Below are 22,230 nucleotides of genomic sequence, written 5' to 3' on the forward strand. Positions count from 1 at the left end.
TATGACATATAATATTCTGGAGGGAAGAAAAAGGAACTTGCTCCCAATACTATTAGATCTAGTGAGTCGGCTACCGGCGAGGGGAAAGCTGATCGGATTGGAACTAACGAAAAGGCGCTGAAGTTGGAACAACTCTAAGGAATATAGTTGATTTGAACAGGTAACTTTGATTAAATACGTTTTAGTAGTCTAACTTGTAGTCAGTTTCTTGAATTGTGAACATTGGTTAGTTTTTTTATTTTTTATCGAAAGGAACGTTTGCCTGATTCTGTACCGGCTGTTGAAACGTAACTTTACGATCTTGCTAACATCTAAACTCAAACCGATAACTGAAAAGCCATGGCTGTGAAGAAATGGCACATCAGGAAACAGTTGTAGTGATAAGTGAATAGCTAACGTTAGCTAGACTGCTTAAATCAGCCGTTTTGTAACGTCGTATTTATTACTATGGTATTGCCTTTTAACGACCTAACTAACCTTGGCCACGACAACGGCTAGCTAACCTTGGCCACGGCAACGGCGAGCTAGCTAGCTAACCTTGGCAACGGCGAACTAGCTAGCTAACCTTGGCAACGGCGAGCTAGCTAGCTAACCTTGGCCACGGCGAGCTAGCTAGCTAACCTTGGCCACGGCAACGGCTAGCTAACCTTGGCCACGGCAACGGCTAGCTAACCTTGGCCACGGCAACCTAACCTTGGCCACGGCAACGGCGAGCTAGCTAACCTTGGCCACAGCGAGCTAGCTAGCTAACCTTGGCCATGGCTAGCTAGCTAAAACTGACGCCCTCTTATTTGAAAAACGTTTAACAAAACTGTAGTTAACTTGGTTATAATTCAAATACAGCTTAATTTGCCTGTCGTTTGATGGCTATACCACCCAAGCTTAGTTATACGTTGCTACACCCAAATGCCGGTACGTTCAGTCATTCGACTCACCCCTAGCTAACAAGTTATCTTATGTGGAGATTGTCAGCGAAGTTTCATGAGGAATTATGAAACCCAAGGTGACCACGACTTAACACCTGCCTTCCATTGATTTATTTCCTGCTACATACTGTACTGGTGTCGCTAGCTACTGCTACTAACTACTACTGCAGAGAGATACTCGCACGATACACTATTGATTCTAAAATAATTTGAGATGGAGAACTTGTTGGTGGTCATTTGTATTTTGGTTTTTTTTTCTAACTGCACATGACCAATTTTAAATGTAATTTTTTTTATTTTTATATATAAATAGTCTCCACCATCTCTATGCTGCTTTCCGCACAGACCTAGCCCCACACTGTCACTCGAGGAGCACATTTTTGTTCCTCGACCATGAGACTATTGGGTTCAGTTTGCATGGTCAATGCAGCACATGGAGAAACTTGAATTGAACAATCAGAATGGAGAAAGACTCATTGAAATGAGAATTTTGAACGTTATTATTAAAAACGTAAAAATAAATTTAGGTATTTTGGCCATATTGCCCAGCCCTAATTTTTTAAATATATATATATATACACTTCATTGTTTGAAACCTGAACATTTTACTACATGTGAGGCATGTCTTACCTTGCTTCAAAGTAGCCTAGCCAAAATCGGATCCGCGGAGGCAATTATTTTAATCAACTTTCTTTCCTTGTCCATTAGTCAAAGGCACAATCCTAGTCATATTAACAACTAGGTTTGGGTGCTATATCATCAAATCACATTTATTTATATAGCCCTTCTTACATCAGTTGATATCTCAAAGTGCTGTACAGAAACCCAGCCTAAAACCCCAAACAGCAAGCAATGCAGGTGTAGAAGCATATCACTTGCTTTTTAATTTATTATTTTTGTTGTGTAGGCCTACTGGTTATGAATTAGTGATTTATTATCCCACAACTGTCCCGGAGTCTGTTTTAGAATAGAGTAGGTCAACTTTTCTACCATGGTATTGTTGGCTGAGGGAAAGTTCATGTGGACAGTTATTCTAACATATATCTAGTGTGCATCAGAATTTGGTATGAAGGACTGCATATTGTTGCATCCTTGGCTTGCATGTTCTGTTAATACGAATGACCATAATCTCCTAAATGGGATTTACGCACCCAACCCAATGCATAGAGGTCCTGTAAATTTCTCAAATGTCCGGTAAATGTTTAATGGGAATCCTGCTCTGTACTCCTGTACTGTTCTGTCTTTAGTCGTGCGATTTAAGCGAAGCCAGCTGCTGAGATGTCTGACAATGTATTCACTAGTTCTTCAAAGATGAGGCATACTGGGCTCACACAACCTGAATTAAATGGAATTCCAGTTATTGAACTGTCAGTTTATTCAGGGTTATTAAACAATGTTGGTTAATCGCTCAGCATTACTACTAATGCAGATAATCTACTTTTACAGGTACTGTAGCTGACCACCTCTGACTTTTTTATTTATTGTCCGATAGGAAACATGGGTGACATTGAAAAGGGGAAAAAGGCTTTTGTCCAGAAGTGTGCCCAGTGCCATACTGTTGAAAATGGAGGAAAGCACAAGGTCGGTCCAAACCTCTGGGGTCTGTTTGGACGCAAGACTGGACAGGCTGAAGGCTTTTCCTACACGGATGCCAACAAATCCAAAGGTACGTGTGAGATTGTCCCCATTCTACAGGAAATAAATGGAGTCTGACAATGTGACACATTTCATTCTCATCCTAACCTGTCCCTTCACGTGTGATTTCAGGCATTGTCTGGGAAACTGATACCCTCATGATTTACTTGGAGAACCCCAAGAAATACATTCCAGGAACAAAGATGATCTTTGCTGGCATCAAGAAGAAGGGAGAGCGTGCAGATCTCATAGCATATTTGAAGTCTGCAACTTCGTAGACTAATGTCTACATTTTGTTCAATGTTTTTTTTTTTTTTTTTTTTGTCTTCAAAAAATATCAACTGTTCAGAGAAGGGGGATCTTTCAAGAAGCTTAGACTCGTATTCTTAACAGTTATGCCTTATGTCTGGTGATTGTTGTGGCTTTCAATAGCCTGCATGACATAACTGCTGGGGCTCTGAATGGGATTTGCATGATCAGTTGCCATATTGAGCACAGCTGTGTCTTTGTTTCTCCATCTTGACGGCGTATATTATAGCCCCTGGTTTAACAGGTGCTAATATACATAAATTATTGAGCCATAGACTTAAGTGTTCCAGAATGTATTGAGTCAAAGCTGTGTGACCTATATGCTTCGAAACAACAAAAAATGGTCTAAATTACACATTGTATGGTTACTGGTTTTAATACTTGCATGGCTAATGCAATCAGATTTGCAAGAGTTTCTACATTTTGAAGGGTTACCTTGAAAGTGATCCCTGGTAATGTCTTCATGTTGATAATACTTTGTCTTTTATGTAGGTTTGTTAATTTAATAAATTACATGCTAAACAAGTATCCCAATTGTTTTTATGTGGTCAAAGATCAGAAAGGCAACACTGCTACGTCCTCCCTCTCTAAACAAGGTGTAGGAATTGAGCAAAAACCCTGAAAGCTCGTAATGTGTCTTGAGTACAAGTATTAGATATACGTTTTTATTATGATTAAAGTCAAGAGCTGGCAATATAAGGCTTGCCTGGTTACCCAAACTTCTTTCTTCGGCCAAAAGCCATGTCCACGGACATTAGAACGCAAACGCATTCTAACTAATCTGATTGGTCCCAGAAACAGGTTGCATCAGAGCCAGAACACGTGGTTAATGCAGAGTTTTGAACATTTGTCATTTGCTTTGATAATCTGGTTAGATATGATCCAATCGCTGGTGACTTGACGTCACCACAAACTACTTCAACGATGGCAGTCTGAAGTACGCAGCGGAATTATTCCGTGTGAGTCGTCAGGTAAATAAGGCCCCTGTAAATGTTTGTTTCTTAGTTCATACATCAAAATGGAAGAGTTTCAGAAGGTCACTTGACTGACCTTGTCATGCCATTAGAGTATGTGGGAGAGTAATGCTGCATTCACAACCCAGTGGGAAGGTGGAAATTACAAGTTGTGAAATCGCAAATACCAGTTGGATGCTTTGATTGCGTTGAGAAACCAGATTGGCTATGGCCAAGTTCCGTCAACCATAGACAACGTACAACAACCATGCTTCAAAAACGATATAGATTGCGTTTTGTTGTATTAACTGCCAAAAATGCTCTTATCGAGGTCATTTCTTTAGGGGACGTCAGCATGTGGAAGTTGGCGCTCAGGGATGGTATGCTGCATTCATGTGCTAGTTGGAACTAGGGAACTCAAATGTTTAACTTGCTGACTGATTGAACGGCATATTACGTGACACGTGTAAAACTACAACCCGTTAGGAAGTCTGAAATTTCAGTTTCCTAGTTCCGACTAGCACCCGGCAATAGACCAGTTCCCAACTAGTAATTACCAGTTGAAGGGGTGTTCCAAGTAAATTCCACCTTACCCTGCGTTCATAACCAAATGGGAAGTGCCCAATAGAGATACTCAATCCATGGGTTGTTACATGGGAGAAGGTCTAACAAACTTGAATGGAATGGCCAAACGATAGAGCTAGATAAAGGACACGTGTCCAAAAGCCAGTTTTAGCATGGGTAGCGCCATTGAGGACTTTTACTATTTTGAAGTAGTCTACTGGGTTGGACATCCTATGGGTTAAGAAAGGATCACACTATTCCATCCGGGTCATCAGGAGCGATCTGCCAATGAAAAGCCTCTACCAGGCTTTCGCCTCACCTATGGTATGTCAGAAAGAGGCTAAAAGTGTTGGAATAGGCACGGTCAGAGGCGGAAACCGAAAGCCAACCATTTTCACTGGTGCCCACGTGGGGTAATGTCATTTCAACCAAATTATATGTCAAATAAAAACAATCAACAAAATATAAATGTGAAAGAAAAATAGTATGCTAGTCCTGTAAATCAGATTTGGATAATTTGCGCTTCCGAAGAGGGATGGAAGGGATGTTTTTATTTTATTTAAATCAACGTCTACTCACAATCAGCCAGCAGCTGCTGGCAATCAGCATTCATACCTACTTTTCATTTTCAGTGGCGATTTTAGCAATTCAATCTTGGATCTGGCAAACAAAACATTGTGGGATGCATGCCAGCAAAGCCACTACACAACACGATACTAAACAACACATTAATTGCACTCAAACGGTGCCCACAAACCGTTAGGGCCTACATAAAGCTGTCCCAACAGCAGTCCCAAAACCTTACCACTGCTACACCTGGCTATCAGCGGAGCCTTGTCTGGCAATGAAACAGTTCATTCAGCCTCATTTACTGCCAAAAAACATAGCTGGTATGGCTGACTTGCTTAAACAAATGTGGTTTCTACTGACAATTGAGATGTACAAACTATGGCATAAGGGGACGACAAGCAGATAAGAGGCAATCCATAATTTTGATTAAGACATTAATGAGCGAGCTAGGACGGACATAGTCAGTATAACTATTTGTTCAGCACTTTTGAAATGTACAGTGACATAATTCAGAACATGGGCCGTTCTTAGTGTTCTCCCTGTACACCAAGTCAGAACCATAGGATGAATAAAGGGGGCATATAAGCAGACAGTGTAAGCTCTTACAATATTCAATGATTACATTTCTCAAAAACAGGTTATAGGCTACCACCAAGTCAGAACAGTTGGCAAAATTATTAGGGTGAGGTATTTGGGCTACTAACAGCTTACTACACAACTTACACTTAGTATTATTACTTTGTTAGCTACAGTATACATATATCTCCCTGGCATATTACATAATTTATGCAGCAGCATACAAGACATTTTTGGACTCACTTGTTGTGCTGTGCTCACTTGAACAGGAAGGTGGCGCGGCGGTCCTTCGTGGGCAAATTTTGTCATCAAACTTTGTCATCAAAGTCTGCCATTCTCTGGATTTATGGTGTTTTCAAGACAACTAGGAACTCAAGAGAGAAAAAAAAGGTAGAATCATGATGACGTCAGTGATCTTCAGGTCGTAGCTCTGGAAAGAGGCCCGAGTTCCGGGAATGAAAATTCAAAACGTATTTTCCCAGTCGTAGCTCGTTTTCCCAAGTTCTCAGTTGTTTCGAACTCGCTAAAGTCAGATTTTGCAGTTCCGAGTTAACAGTTGTTTTGAGCGCGGCATGCAGGTATCACAGTTTTATCCTCCATGAGTAACTCAGATGAAGTTCAAGTTCCTTGGGGAAAGGGAATCATTGGATATGTTGCTGAGTATTGAGAGAAAGTCAATATCCCAGATGCCTATCAGGGGGGGGGGGGGGGGGGGGGGGGGAGCAAGAGCAAGAGCACGCCCACCTTTGAGTGTGTTTGTCTATGTGCTACAGAGGAGATCATGGGACACATCAACACAGATTTGGATTTTTGATATTTGCATTGTTACCTCCATCACTGACTAATGATTAATCAACAGAAAATTGGTATCACCACATAAAGTAAAGAAAACCTACTGTAAAGAAATGTAAAAAGAACACTAACTATTATACTGTAATACTACTGATAATACACTGAAATACTACTGATAATATACTGTAATACTACCGATATACTGTAATACTATTGATAATATACTGTAATACTATTGATAATATACTGTAATACTACCGATATACTGTAATACTATTGATAATATACTGTAATACTATTGATAATATACTGTAATACTACCGATATACTGTAATACTTTTGATAATATACTGTAATACTACTGATAACTATAACATTTTATTGTGCAAAATTAGCTCATTGAACACTGCTAGTTTACACTCCCCTTTTTTAACAGTGAAATACTGTAAGTGAAGTGTATGTCTACAAGTTTTTTAATACCTGGAAATAAACCTGTTAATATACCTGGAAATAAACCTGGAAATATACCTGGAAATAAACTTGGAAATATACCTGGAAATGAACCTGTTAATATACCTGTTAACATACCTGTCAATATACCTGGAAATATACCTGTCAATAAACCTGGAAGTGAACCTGTCAATATACCTGGAAATATACCTGTCAATAAACCTGGAAATGAACCTGTCAATATACCTGTCAATAAACCTGGAAATATACCTGGAAATATATCTGTCAATAAACCTGTAAATATATGTTGAAGTATACCTGTCAGGTGATTGAGCTGAAACTTTTGCCATTCTCAAAATTTTCTCCAGTTCTGATTACTACAGTTGATAGTTCTGCTACAGTTGATAGTTCTGACTGTTACAGTTGATAGTTCTGACTACTACAGTTGATAGTTCTGACTGTTACAGTTGATAGTTCTGACTGCTACAGTTGATAGTTCTGACTGCTACAGTTGATAGTTCTGACTGTTACAGTTGATAGTTCTGACTGCTACAGTTGATAGTTCTGACTGTTATAGTTGATAGTTCTGACTGCTACAGTTGATAGTTCTGACTGTTACAGTTGATAGTTCTGACTGCTACAGTTGATAGTTCTGATTGTTACAGTTGATAGTTCTGACTGTTACAGTTGATAGTTCTGACTGTTACAGTTGATAGTTCTGACTGTTACAGTTGATAGTTCTGACTACTACAGTTGATAGTTCTGACTGCTACAGTTGATAGTTCTGATTGTTACAGTTGATAGTTCTGACGGTTACAGTTGATAGTTCTGACTGCTACAGTTGATAGTTCTGACTGTTACAGTTGATAGTTCTGACTGCTACAGTTGATAGTTCTGACTGTTATAGTTGATAGTTCTGACTGCTACAGTTGATAGTTCTGACTGTTACAGTTGATAGTTCTGACTGCTACAGTTGATAGTTCTGATTGTTACAGTTGATAGTTCTGACGGTTACAGTTGATAGTTCTGACTACTACAGTTGATAGTTCTGATTGTTACAGTTGATAGTTCTGACTGTTACAGTTGATAGTTCTGACTACTACAGTTGATAGTTCTGACGGTTACAGTTGATAGTTCTGACTACTACAGTTGATAGTTCTGATTGTTACAGTTGATAGTTCTGACTGTTACAGTTGATAGTTCTGATTACTACAGTTGATAGTTCTGTTACAGTTGATAGTTCTGACTGTTACAGTTGATAGTTCTGACTGTTACAGTTGATAGTTCTGACTACTACAGTTGATAGTTCTGACTGCTACAGTTGATAGTTCTGATTGTTACAGTTGATAGTTCTGACGGTTACAGTTGATAGTTCTGACTGCTACAGTTGATAGTTCTGACTACTACAGTTGATAGTTCTGACTACTACAGTTGATAGTTCTGACTGTTACAGTTGATAGTTCTGACTGTTACAGTTGATAGTTCTGACTACTACAGTTGATAGTTCTGACTACTACAGTTGATAGTTCTGACTGTTACAGTTGATAGTTCTGACTGTTACAGTTGATAGTTCTGACTGCTACAGTTGATAGTTCTGACTGTTACAGTTGATAGTTCTGACTGCTACAGTTGATAGTTCTGACTGTTACAGTTGATAGTTCTGACTGTTACAGTTGATAGTTCTGACTGTTACAGTTGATAGTTCTGACTACTACAGTTGATAGTTCTGACTGTTATAGTTGATAGTTCTGACTGTTATAGTTGATAGTTCTGACTGTTATAGTTGATAGTTCTGACTGTTACAGTAGATAGTTCTGACTGCTACAGTTGATAGTTCTGACTGTTACAGTTGATAGTTCTGACTGTTACAGTTGATAGTTCTGACTGTTACAGTTGATAGTTCTGACTGTTACAGTTGATAGTTCTACAGTTGATAGTTCTGACTGTTACAGTTGATAGTTCTGACTGTTACAGTTGATAGTTCTGACTGTTACAGTTGATAGTTCTGACTGTTACAGTTGATAGTTCTGACGGTTACAGTTGATAGTTCTGACTGTTACAGTTGATAGTTCTGACTGCTACAGCTGATAGTCCTGACTGTTACAGTTGATAGTTCTGACTGTTACAGTTGATAGTTCTGACGGTTACAGTTGATAGTTCTGACTGTTACAGTTGATAGTTCTGACTGTTACAGTTGATAGTTCTGACTGTTACAGTTGATAGTTCTGACTGTTACAGTTGATAGTTCTGACTGTTACAGTTGATAGTTCTGACTGCTACAGTTGATAGTTCTGACTGCTACAGTTGATAGTTCTGACTGTTACAGTTGATAGTTCTGACTGTTACAGTTGATAGTTCTGACTGTTATAGTTGATAGTTCTGACTGTTACAGTTGATAGTTCTGACTGTTACAGTTGATAGTTCTGACTACTACAGTTGATAGTTCTGATTGTTACAGTTGATAGTTCTGACTACTACAGTTGATAGTTCTGACTGCTACAGTTGATAGTTCTGATTGTTACAGTTGATAGTTCTGACTGTTACAGTTGATAGTTCTGATTGTTACAGTTGATAGTTCTGACTGTTACAGTTGATAGTTCTGACTGCTACAGTTGATAGTTCTGACGGTTACAGTTGATAGTTCTGACTACTACAGTTGATAGTTCTGATTGTTACAGTTGATAGTTCTGACTACTACAGTTGATAGTTCTGACGGTTACAGTTGATAGTTCTGACTACTACAGTTGATAGTTCTGACGGTTACAGTTGATAGTTCTGACTACTACAGTTGATAGTTCTGACTGCTACAGTTGATAGTTCTGACGGTTACAGTTGATAGTTCTGACTACTACAGTTGATAGTTCTGACTGCTACAGTTGATAGTTCTGACTACTACAGTTGATAGTTCTGATTGTTACAGTTGATAGTTCTGACTACTACAGTTGATAGTTCTGACTGCTACAGTTGATAGTTCTGACGGTTACAGTTGATAGTTCTGACTGTTACAGTTGATAGTTCTGACTGTTACAGTTGATAGTTCTGACTGTTACAGTTGATAGTTCTGATTGTTACAGTTGATAGTTCTGACTGTTACAGTTGATAGTTCTGACTGCTACAGTTGATAGTTCTGACGGTTACAGTTGATAGTTCTGACTACTACAGTTGATAGTTCTGATTGTTACAGTTGATAGTTCTGACTACTACAGTTGATAGTTCTGACGGTTACAGTTGATAGTTCTGACTGTTACAGTTGATAGTTCTGACTGTTACAGTTGATAGTTCTGACGGTTACAGTTGATAGTTCTGACTGTTACAGTTGATAGTTCTGATTGTTACAGTTGATAGTTCTGACTACTACAGTTGATAGTTCTGACTGTTACAGTTGATAGTTCTGACTACTACAGCTGATAGTCCTGACTGTTACAGTTGATAGTTCTGTTACAGTTGATAGTTCTGACTACTACAGTTGATAGTTCTGACTGTTATAGTTGATAGTTCTGACTGTTATAGTTGATAGTTCTGACTGCTACAGTTGATAGTTCTGACTGTTATAGTTGATAGTTCTGACTGTTACAGTTGATAGTTCTGACTGCTACAGTTGATAGTTCTGACTGTTACAGTTGATAGTTCTGACTGCTACAGTTGATAGTTCTGACTGTTATAGTTGATAGTTCTGACTGTTATAGTTGATAGTTCTGACTGTTACAGTTGATAGTTCTGACTGCTACAGTTGATAGTTCTGACTGTTACAGTTGATAGTTCTGACTGTTATAGTTGATAGTTCTGACTGTTATAGTTGATAGTTCTGACTGTTATAGTTGATAATTCTGACTGTTACAGTTGATAGTTCTGACTGCTACAGTTGATAGTTCTGACTGTTACAGTTGATAGTTCTGACTGCTACAGTTGATAGTTCTGACTGCTACAGTTGATAGTTCTGACTACTACAGTTGATAGTTCTGACTGTTACAGTTGATAGTTCTGACTGCTACAGTTGATAGTTCTGACTGTTACAGTTGATAGTTCTGACTGTTATAGTTGATAGTTCTGACTGTTATAGTTGATACTTCTGACTGTTACAGTTGATAGTTCTGACTGTTACAGTTGATAGTTCTGACTGTTACAGTTGATAGTTCTGACTGCTACAGTTGATAGTTCTGACTGTTACAGTTGATAGTTCTGACTGCTACAGTTGATAGTTCTGACTGTTACAGTTGATAGTTCTGACTGTTATAGTTGATAGTTCTGACTGTTACAGTTGATAGTTCTGACTGCTACAGTTGATAGTTCTACAGTTGATAGTTCTGATTGTTACAGTTGATAGTTCTGACTGCTACAGTTGATAGTTCTGACTGCTACAGTTGATAGTTCTGACTGTTACAGTTGATAGTTCTGACTGTTACAGTTGATAGTTCTGACTGTTACAGTTGATAGTTCTGACTGCTACAGTTGATAGTTCTGACTACTACAGTTGATAGTTCACCAGGGGTTCATTGCTGATAACTGATAACACTCATTCTGTCTATGTACCACAGTGGAGAGCTGCTAGATTGTGGTGGTCTGGCTGCATGTCTGTGCTGTCACCATACACCTCCTCCTCCTCCCCTGTCACCATACACCTCCTTCTCCCCTGTCACTATACACCTCCTCCTCCTCCCCTGTCACCATACACCTCCTTCTCCCCTGTCACCATACACCTCCTCCTCCTCCCCTGTCACCATACACCACATCCTCCTCCCCTGTCACCATACACCTCCTCCTCTTCCCCTGTCACCATACACCTCCTCCTCCCCCCTGTCACCATACACCTCCTCCTCCCCTGTCACCATACACCTCCTCCTCCTCCCCTGTCACCATACACCACCTCCTCCTCCCCTGTCACCATACACCTCCTCCTCTTCCCCTGTCACCATACACCTCTTCCTCCTCCCCTGTCACCATACACCTCCTCCTCCTCCCCTGTCACCATACACCTCTTCCCCTGTCACCATACACCTCCTCCTCTTCCCCTGTCACCATACACCCCCTCCTCCTCCCCTGTCACCATACACCTCCTCCTCTTCCCCTGTCACCATACACCTCCTCCTCCTCCCCTGTCACCATACACCTCCTCCTCCTCCCCTGTCACCATACACCTCCTTCTCCTCCCCTGTCACCATACACCTCCTCCTCTTCCCCTGTCACCATACACCTCTTCCTCCCCTGTCACCATACACCTCCTCTTCCTCCCCTGTCACCATACACCTCCTCCTCCTCCCCTGTCACCATACACCTCCTCCTCCTCCCCTGTCACCATACACCTCCTCCTCCTCCCCTGTCACTATACACCTCCTCCTCCTCCCCTGTCACTATACACCTCCTCCTCCTCCCCTGTCACTATACACCTCCTCCTCCTCCCTGTCACCATACACCTCCTCCTCCTCCCCTGTCACTATACACCACCTCCTCCTCCCCTGTCACCATACACCTCCTCCTCCCTGTCACTATACACCACCTCCTCCTCCCCTGTCACCATACACCTCCTCCTCCCTGTCACTATACACCACCTCCTCCTCCCCTGTCACCATACACCTCCTTCTCCCCTGTCACCATACACCTCCTCCTCCTCCCTGTCACTATACACCACCTCCTCTTCCCCTGTCACCATACACCTCCTCTTCCTCCCCTGTCACCATACACCTCCTCCTCCTCCCTGTCACTATACACCTCCTCCTCCCCTGTCACCATACACCTCCTCTTCCTCCCCTGTCACCATACACCTCCTCTTCCTCCCCTGTCACCATACACCACCTCCTTCTCCCCTGTCACCATACACCTCCTCTTCCTCCCCTGTCACCATACACCACCTCCTTCTCCCCTGTCACCATACACCTCCTCCTCCTCCCCTGTCACCATACACCTCCTCTTCCTCCCCTGTCACCATACACCTCCTCCTCCTCCCCTGTCACCATACACCTCCTCCTCCCCTGTCACCATACACCACCTCCTCCCCTGTCACCATACACAACGTCCTCCTCCCCTGTCACCATACACCTCCTCCTCCTCCCCTGTCACCATACACCTCCTCCTCCCCTGTCACTATACACCTCCTCCTCCTCCCCTGTCACCATACACCTCCTCCTCCCCTGTCACTATACACCTCCTCCTCCTCCCCTGTCACCATACACCTCCTCCTCCTCCCCTGTCACCATACACCTCCTCCTCCTCCCCTGTCACTATACACCTCCTCCTCCTCCTCCCCTGTCACCATACACCACCTCCTCCTCCCCTGTCACCATACACCTCCTCCTCCTCCCCTGTCACCATACACCTCCTCCTCCTCCCCTGTCACCATACACCTCCTCCTCCTCCCCTGTCACCATACACCTCCTTCTCCCCTGTCACCATACACCTCCTCCTCCTCCCCTGTCACCATACACCTCCTCCTCCTCCCCTGTCACCATACACCTCCTCCTCCTCCCCTGTCACCATACACCACCTCCTCCTCCCCTGTCACCATACACCACCTCCTCCCCTGTCACTATACACCTCCTCCTCCTCCCCTGTCACCATACACCTCCTCCTCCCCTGTCACCATACACCTCCTCCTCCTCCCCTGTCACCATACACCTCCTCCTCCTCCCCTGTCACCATACACCACCTCCTCCTCCCCTGTCACTATACACCTCCTCCTCCCCTGTCACCATACACCACCTCCTCCTCCCCTGTCACTATACACCTCCTCCTCCTCCCCTGTCACCATACACCTCCTCCTCCTCCTCCCCTGTCACCATACACCACCTCCTCCCCTGTCACCATACACCTCCTCCTCCTCCCCTGTCACCATACACCACCTCCTCCTCCCCTGTCACCATACACCTCCTCCTCCTCCCCTGTCACCATACACCACCTCCTCCTCCCCTGTCACCATACACCTCCTCCTCCTCCCCTGTCACTATACACCTCCTCCTCCCCTGTCCTCTGTCCCCTGTCCCCTGTCCCCTGCCCTGGCGGAATGAAATCTAAATGAAAGACTCCAATGAAATCATTTAGGCTGTCTGTTAACCAGTGTTGCCCGGATATTTGCTATGGTTTGGGCTTGAGGCGTGGCCTAATAGAGTGATGCTGAGATGTGACTGTAACTGTGGTGCTGGTATTAACTATGTTTTTGTTGCCTAATAGAGTGATGCTGAGATGTGACTGTAACTGTGGTGCTGGTATTAACTACGTTTTTGTTGCCTAATAGAGTGATGCTGAGATGTGACTGTAACTGTGGTGCTGGTATTAACTACGTTTTTGTTGCCTAATAGAGTGATGCTGAGATGTGACTGTAACTGTGGTGCTGGTATTAACTACGTTTTTGTTGCCTAATAGAGTGATGCTGAGATGTGACTGATACACTCGAACCCTTTTGGTTTCCATGTATAAACCCCCTGTGTGAAAATAATTTCAATTGTTGGACATGATAGACTGAGGGTGCGTTCGTAAATTCACTCTGGCCATCTACTCCAATTTCATAGCACTCTGGTCTGAGTGTGCCAGAGTGCAGAATAACATGAAAACAGCCTAACCAGCTCTGCTAGGATAAGGGGGACATCTAGTCAGTTGTACAACTGAATGCATTCAACTGAAATGTGTCTTCCCCATTTAACCCAACCCCTGTGAATCAGAGAGATGCAGGGTGATGCTTTAATCGACATCATCAGCGCCCGGGGAACATTGGGGTTAACTGCCTTGTTCAGGGGCAGATTTTTTTTACCTTGTCAGCTCAGGGATTCGCCCTGATTCGTCTCTCTCTCTTTCTGTCTCTCTCTCTCTGTCTCTCTCTCTCTGTCTCTGTCTCTCTCTCTCTGTCTCTCAATTCAATTCAATTCAATTCAAGGGGCTTTATTGGCATGGGAAACATGTGTTAACATTGCCAAAGCAAGTGAGGTAGACAATACACAAAAGTGAAACAAACAATACAAATTAACAGTAAACATTACACATACAGAAGTTTCAAAACAATAAAGACATTACAAATGTCATATTATATATATACAGTGTTGTAACAATGTACAAATGGTTAAAGCACACAAGTTAAAATAAATAAGCATAAATATGGGTTGTATTTACAATGGTGTTTGTTATTCACTGGTTGCCCTTTTCTTGTGACAACAGGTCACAAATCTTGCTGATGTGATGGCACACTGTGGAATTTCACCCAGTAGATATGGGAGTTTATCAAAATTGGATTTGTTTTCGAATTCTTTGTGGATCTGTGTAATCTGAGGGAAATATGTGTCTCTAATATGGTCATACATTGGGCAGGAGGTTAGGAAGTGCAGCTCAGTTTCCACCTCATTTTGTGGGCAGTGAGCACATAGCCTGTCTTCTCTTGAGAGCCATATCTGCCTACGGCGGCCTTTCTCAATAGCAAGGCTATGCTCACTGAGTCTGTACATAGTCAAAGCTTTCCTTAAGTTTGGGTCAGTCACAGTGGTCAGGTATTCTGCCACTGTGTACTCTCTGTTTAGGGCCAAATAACATTCTAGTTTGCTCTGTTTTTTTGTTAATTCTTTCCAATGTGTCAAGTAATTATCTTTTTGTTGTCCTGGGGCTCTGTGGGGTGTGTTTGTGTTTGTGAACAGAGCCCTAGGACCAGCTTGCTTAGGGGACTCTTCTCCAGGTTCATCTCTCTGTAGGTGATGGCTTTGTTATGGAAGGTTTGGGAATCGCTTCCTTTTAGGTGGTTGTAGAATTTAACGGCTCTTTTCTGGATTTTGATAATTAGTGTGTATCGGCCTAATTCTGCTCTGCATGCATTATTTGGTGTTCTACGTTGTACACTGAGGATATTTTTGCAGAATTCTGCATGCAGAGTCTCAATTTGGTGTTTGCCCCATTTTGTGAAATCTTGGTTGGTGAGTGGACCCCAGACCTCACAACCATAAAGGGCGATGGGCTCTATGACTGATTCAAGTATTTTTAGCCAGATCCTAATTGGTATGTTGAAATTTATGTTCCTTTTGATGGCATAGAATGCCCTTCTTGCCTTGTCTCTCAGATCGTTCACAGCTTTGTGGAAGTTACCTGTGGTGCTGATGTTTAGGCCGAGGTATGTATAGTTTTTTGTGTGCTCTAGGGCAACGGTGTCTAGATGGAATTTGTGGTCCTGGCGACTGGACCTTTTTTGGAACACCATTATTTTGGTCTTACTGAGATTTACTGTCAGGGCCCAGGTCTGACAGAATCTGTGCAGAAGATCTAGGTGCTGCTGTAGGCCCTCCTTGGTTGGTGACAGAAGCACCAGATCATCAGCAAACAGTAGACATTTGACTTCGGATTCTAGTAGGGTGAGACCGGGTGCTGCAGACTGTTCTAGTGCCCGCGCCAATTCGTTGATATATATGTTGAAGAGGGTGGGGCTTAAGCTGCATCCCTGTCTCACCCCACGACCCTGTGTGAAGAAATGTGTGTGTTTTTTGCCAATTTTAACCACACACTTGTTGTTTGTGTACATGGATTTTATAATGTCGTATGTTTTACCCCCAACACCACTTTCCATCAATTTGTATAGCAGACCCTCATGCCAAATTGAGTCGAAGGCTTTTTTGAAATCAACAAAGCATGAGAAGACTTTGCCTTTGTTTTGGTTTGTTTGGTTGTCTCTCTCTCTCTGTCTCTCTCTCTCTCCCTGTCTCTCTCTCAATTCAATTCAATTCAATTCAAGGGGCTTTATTGGCATGGGAAACATGTGTTAACATTGCCAAAGCAAGTGAGGTAGCAATACACAAAAGTGAAACAAACAATACAAATTAACAGTAAACATTACACATACAGAAGTTTCAAAACAATAAAGACATTACAAATGTCATATTATATATATATACAGTGTTGTAGCAATGTACGAATGGTTAAAGCACACAGGTTAAAATAAATAGGCATAAATATGGGTTGTATTTACAATGCTGTTTGTTCTTCACTGGTTGCCCTTTTCTTGTGACAACAGGTCACAAATCTTGCTGCTGTGATGGCACACTGTGGAATTTCACCCAGTAGATATGGGAGTTTATCAAAATTGGATTTGTTTTCGAATTCTTTGTGGATCTGTGTAATCTGAGGGAAATATGTGTCTCTAATATGGTCATACATTGGGCAGGAGGTTAGAAAGTGCAGCTCAGTTTCCACCTCATTTTGTGGACAGTGTGCACATAGCCTGTCTTCTCTTGAGAGCCATGTCTGCCTACGGCGGCCTTTCTCAATAGCAAGGCTATGCTCACTGAGTCTGTACATAGTCAAAGCTTTCCTTAGGTTTGGGTCAGTCACAGTGGTCAGGTATTCTGCCACTGTGTACTCTCTGTTTAGGGCCAAATAGCATTCTAGTTTGCTCTGTTTTTTTGTTAATTCTTTCCAATGTGTCAAGTAATTATCTTTTTGTTTTCTCATGATTTGGTTGGGTCTAATTGTGCTGTTGTCCTGGGGCTCTGTGGGGTGTGTTTGTGTTTGTGAACAGAGCCCTAGGACCAGCTTGCTTAGGGGACTCTTCTCCAGGTTCATCTCTCTGTAGGTGATGGCTTTGTTATGGAAGGTTTGGGAATCGCTTCCTTTTAGGTGGTTGTAGAATTTAACGGCTCTTTTCTGGATTTTGATAATTAGTGGGTATCGGCCTAATTCTGCTCTGCATGCATTATTTGGTGTTCTACGTTGTACACGGAGGATATTTTTGCAGAATTCTGCATGCAGAGTCTCAATTTGGTGTTTGCCCCATTTTGTGAAATCTTGGTTGGTGAGCGGACCCCAGACCTCACAAACATAAAGGGCAATGGGCTCTATGACAGATTCAAGTATTTTTAGCCAGATCCTAATTGGTATGTTGAAATTTATGTTCCTTTTGATGGCATAGAATGCCCTTCTTGCCTTGTCTCTCAGATCGTTCACAGCTTTGTGGAAGTTACCTGTGGCGCTGATGTTTAGGCCGAGGTATGTATAGTTTTTTGTGTGCTCTAGGGCAACGGTGTCTAGATGGAATTTGTGGTCCTGGCGACTGGACCTTTTTTGGAACACCATTATTTTGGTCTTACTGAGATTTACTGTCAGGGCCCAGGTCTGACAGAATCTGTGCAGAAGATCTAGGTGCTGCTGTAGGCCCTCCTTGGTTGGTGACAGAAGCACCAGATCATCAGCAAACAGTAGACATTTGACTTCAGATTCTAGTAGGGTGAGACCGGGTGCTGCAGACTGTTCTAGTGCCCGCGCCAATTCGTTGATATATATGTTGAAGAGGGTGGGGCTTAAGCTGCATCCCTGTCTCACCCCACGACCCTGTGTGAAGAAATGTGTGTGTTTTTTGCCAATTTTAACCGCACACTTGTTGTTTGTGTACATGGATTTTATAATGTCGTATGTTTTACCCCCAACACCACTTTCCATCAATTTGTATAGCAGACCCTCATGCCAAATTGAGTCGAAGGCTTTTTTGAAATCAACAAAGCATGAGAAGACTTTGCCTTTGTTTTGGTTTGTTTGGTTGTCAATTAGGGTGTGTAGGGTGAATACATGGTCTGTTGTACGGTAATTTGGTAAAAAGCCAATTTGACATTTGCTCAGTACATTGTGTTCATTGAGGAAATGTACGAGTCTGCTGTTAATGATAATGCAGAGTATTTTACCAAGGTTACTGTTGACGCATATTCCACGGTAGTTATTGGGGTCAAATTTGTCTCCACTTTTGTGGATTGGGGTGATCAGTCCTTGGTTCCAAATATTGGGGAAGATGCCAGAGCTAAGGACGATGTTAAAGAGTTTTAGTATAGCCAATTGGAATTTGTTGTCTGTATATTTGATCATTTCATTAAGGATACCATCAACACCACAGGCCTTTTGGGGTTGGAGGGTTTTTATTTTGTCCTGTAACTCATTCAAGGTAATTGGAGAATCCAGTGGGTTCTGGTAGTCTTTAATAGTTGATTCTAGGATTTGTATTTGATCATGTATATGTTTTTGCTCTTTATTCTTTGTTATAGAGCCAAAAAGATTGGAGAAGTGGTTTACCCATACATCTCCATTTTGGATAGATAATTCTTCGTGTTGTTGTTTGTTTAGTGTTTTCCAATTTTCCCAGAATTGGTTAGAGTCTATGGATTCTTCAATTACATTGAGCTGATTTCTGACATGCTGTTCCTTCTTTTTCCGTAGTGTATTTCTGTATTGTTTTAGTGATTCACCATAGTGAAGGCGTAGACTCAGGTTTTCCGGGTCTCTATGTTTTTGGTTGGACAGGTTTCTCAATTTATTTCTTAGATTTTTGCATTCTTCATCAAACCATTTGTCATTGTTGTTCATTTTCTTCGGTTTTCTATTTGAGATTTTTAGATTTGATAGGGAAGCTGAGAGGTCAAATATACTGTTAAGATTTTCTACTGCCAAGTTTACACCTTCACTATTGCAGTGGAACGTTTTAACCAGGAAGTTGTCTAAAAGGGACTGGATTTGCTGTTGCCTAATTGTTTTTTGGTAGGTTTCCAAACTGCATTCCTTCCATCTATAGCATTTCTTAATGTTACTCAGTTCCTTTGGCTTTGATGCCTCATGATTGAGTATTGCTCTGTTCAAGTAGACTGTAATTTTGCTGTGATCTGATAGGGGTGTCAGTGGGCTGACTGTGAACGCTCTGAGAGACTCTGGGTTGAGGTCAGTGATAAAGTAGTCTACAGTGCTACTGCCAAGAGATGAGCTATAGGTGTACCTACCATAGGAGTCCCCTCGAAGCCTACCATTGACTATGTACATACCCAGCGTGCGACAGAGCTGCAGGAGTTGTGACCCGTTTTTGTTGGTTATGTTGTCATAGTTGTGTCTAGGGGGGCATATGGGGGAGGGAATGCTGTCACCTGCAGGCAGGTGTTTGTCCCCCTGTGTGCTGAGGGTGTCAGGTTCGTGTCCAGTTCTGGCATTTAGGTCGCCACAGACTAATACATGTCCCTGGGCCTGGAAATGATTGATTTCCCCCTCCAGGATGGAGAAGCTGTCTTCATTAAAGTATGGGGATTCTAGTGGGGGGATATAGGTAGCACACAGGAGGACATTTTTCTCTGTTAAGATAATTTCCTTTTGAATTTCTAGCCAAATGTAAAATGTTCCTGTTTTGATTAATTTAATGGAGTGAGTTAGGTCTGCTCTATACCAAATTAGCATTCCCCCTGAGTCCCTTCCCTGTTTCACACCTGGTAGTTTGGTGGATGGGACTACCAGCTCTCTGTAACCTAGAGGGCAACCAGTGGGTCCGTCTCCTCTATACCATGTTTCTTGCAGGATGACAATGTCTGCATTACCGATTTCTTTGGTGAAGTCCGGGTTCCTGCTCTTTAGGCCAAAGGCAGATGACCTCAGGCCTTGGATATTCCAGGATATTGGATATTGCCCGGTACCAGATCTGTTTGTGTTCTTGCCAACTCCAATGACAAATAGGTTTGGCATGACAATGACTGAGTTGGCAAGATAGCACAAACAGGCTGGTACTCAGGTGGTATTAGACAGTGATCCATGACATGTTTTGTGACCCTCTTCCTTGTGTGATTCCTCAGGGACACAGCATCTTCTCCAAGCTGTCATCCAGAGAATATAGTTTACCTTATGCAGCTGTTGAAACAGTCCATCCTGGCCACAGACCTCACGCTCCACTTTATGTATGTACTTTATTGTATACACCAGATGGGATTTGATATAGACATATATGAGGATATAGTCTCATACAACTCACTTCAAAAGCCTAGTGCAATCGTTTTAGTTGTTTTGCCCATATATATGATAAATGGCTTCATCTTTTTGACATACAAACTTTGATGTACACGTAAAGAATCTATATTCTCATTACAGCTCTTGGTGAGCTAACAAATATTGTAGTCTGTACTGCCCCCTTGTGGATTTTTATATCACTTACACCCCAGTGAACAAAATGGACTAGAATCTATCCAGTCTCTCTTTTAGGAACAGGAACATGGTTTCTGAGCGGGTCGACTGGAATGTGAAAGGCCACAGAGACGTGTATAGCCAGACAACTGGATGTTTTATCTGAGATCATGACTGCCTGAACTCTCCCAGGTCCATGTTGATGACAGCGTGTGACTTGGGGTCCGTCACCAAAAACGCTGGGAAATATCACACAAGGTAAGATGGACAGGGTTTTTTAAATTTCTTTTTGACCGGACAAGTTTATATTGGGCTATTGTGAATACTCTCAGGCCTGTCATTTCACTGTATTCATGTAAAAAAATCTTTATTCTGTCATGCTAATAATAGTTATTCTGATGTCCTTCTGTTAGGTGGCAGAGCTGGTCACCAGTGAGTTCTTTAAGCAGGGCAACAGACCAGTAATTCAGCTTCACCAGGAATTTAGTTTAGTTTAAGAAATCTGTTTCCTCGAGTATTCCCACAAATAAAAAAAGAGACGTGATATTGTCTCAAAATAATCATGGTATGAAATTATTGTTATTTTGCAATAACATTTATGTTTAGGCTCAGATGTGGTCAATTTGCAGTGTTTGCAGTGTTCAAAAACTATTATAATTTTTTTTCGGCCCTCCAGCTATCTGCGCCGAAAAACAAAAGTCCCTTGGCTGAATGTAGAAGCCTACCCCTGACCTAGAATCACCCAAACTCGCTCCTCCGGACACCAAGGGGTGCACGTTGTGATCATTTTAATACACAGCTGATTTAAAAAAATCTGCTAATCATCAAACTTTGATCATTTGAATCAGCTGTGTATTGTTACACAGCTGATCTCTATGTATAGTACTGTATTCTCCATGTATAGTACTGTATTCTACATGTATAGTACTGTATTCTCCATGCATAGTACTGTATTCTCCATGTATAGTACTGTATTCTCCATGTATAGTACTGTATTCTACATGTATAGTACTGTATTCTCCATGTATAGTACTGTATTCTACATGTATAGTACTGTATTCTACATGTATAGTACTGTATTCTCCATGTATAGTACTGTATTCTACATGTATAGTACTGTATTCTCTATGTATAGTACTGTATTCTACATGTATAGTACTGTATTCTCCATGTATAGTACTGTATTCTACATGTATAGTACTGTATTCTACATGCATAGTACTGTATTCTACATGCATAGTACTGTATTCTCCATGTATAGTACTGTATTCTCCATGTATAGCACTGTATTCTCCATGTATAGTACTGTATTCTCCATGTATAGTACTGTATTCTCCATGCATAGTACTGTATTCTACATGTATAGTACTGTGTTCTACATGTATAGTTCTGAGGGAAGCACTAAGATTAGTGATGAGGATACAGTATATTGCATACTACTTTTCATGCAGGTACTGTATTGTGTGCATCATATCATACTGCACAGCGCTGACAGAGGAATGAATAAGGAGAGTCAGCTCTCTTTCTCTGTGTGTGTGTGTGTGTGTGTGTGTGTGTGTGTGTGTGTGTGTGTGTGTGTGTGTGTG

General features: G+C 41.8%; 1 protein-coding gene across 1 annotated transcript; it reads left to right on the plus strand.

The window, feature by feature from the left end:
• On the plus strand, positions 1-3,398 carry LOC120064125 (cytochrome c). Its single transcript, XM_039014489.1, has 3 exons — positions 1-160; positions 2,419-2,592; positions 2,694-3,398. The coding sequence occupies exons 2-3, from the start codon at positions 2,424-2,426 to the stop codon at positions 2,837-2,839; spliced, it is 315 nt and encodes a 104-aa protein (XP_038870417.1). The 5' UTR covers positions 1-160; positions 2,419-2,423; the 3' UTR covers positions 2,840-3,398.
• Positions 3,399-22,230: the final 18,832 nt, after the last annotated feature.

Source organism: Salvelinus namaycush, chromosome 19 (genome assembly GCF_016432855.1).
Source record: "Salvelinus namaycush isolate Seneca chromosome 19, SaNama_1.0, whole genome shotgun sequence".
Taxonomy (NCBI): domain Eukaryota; kingdom Metazoa; phylum Chordata; class Actinopteri; order Salmoniformes; family Salmonidae; genus Salvelinus; species Salvelinus namaycush.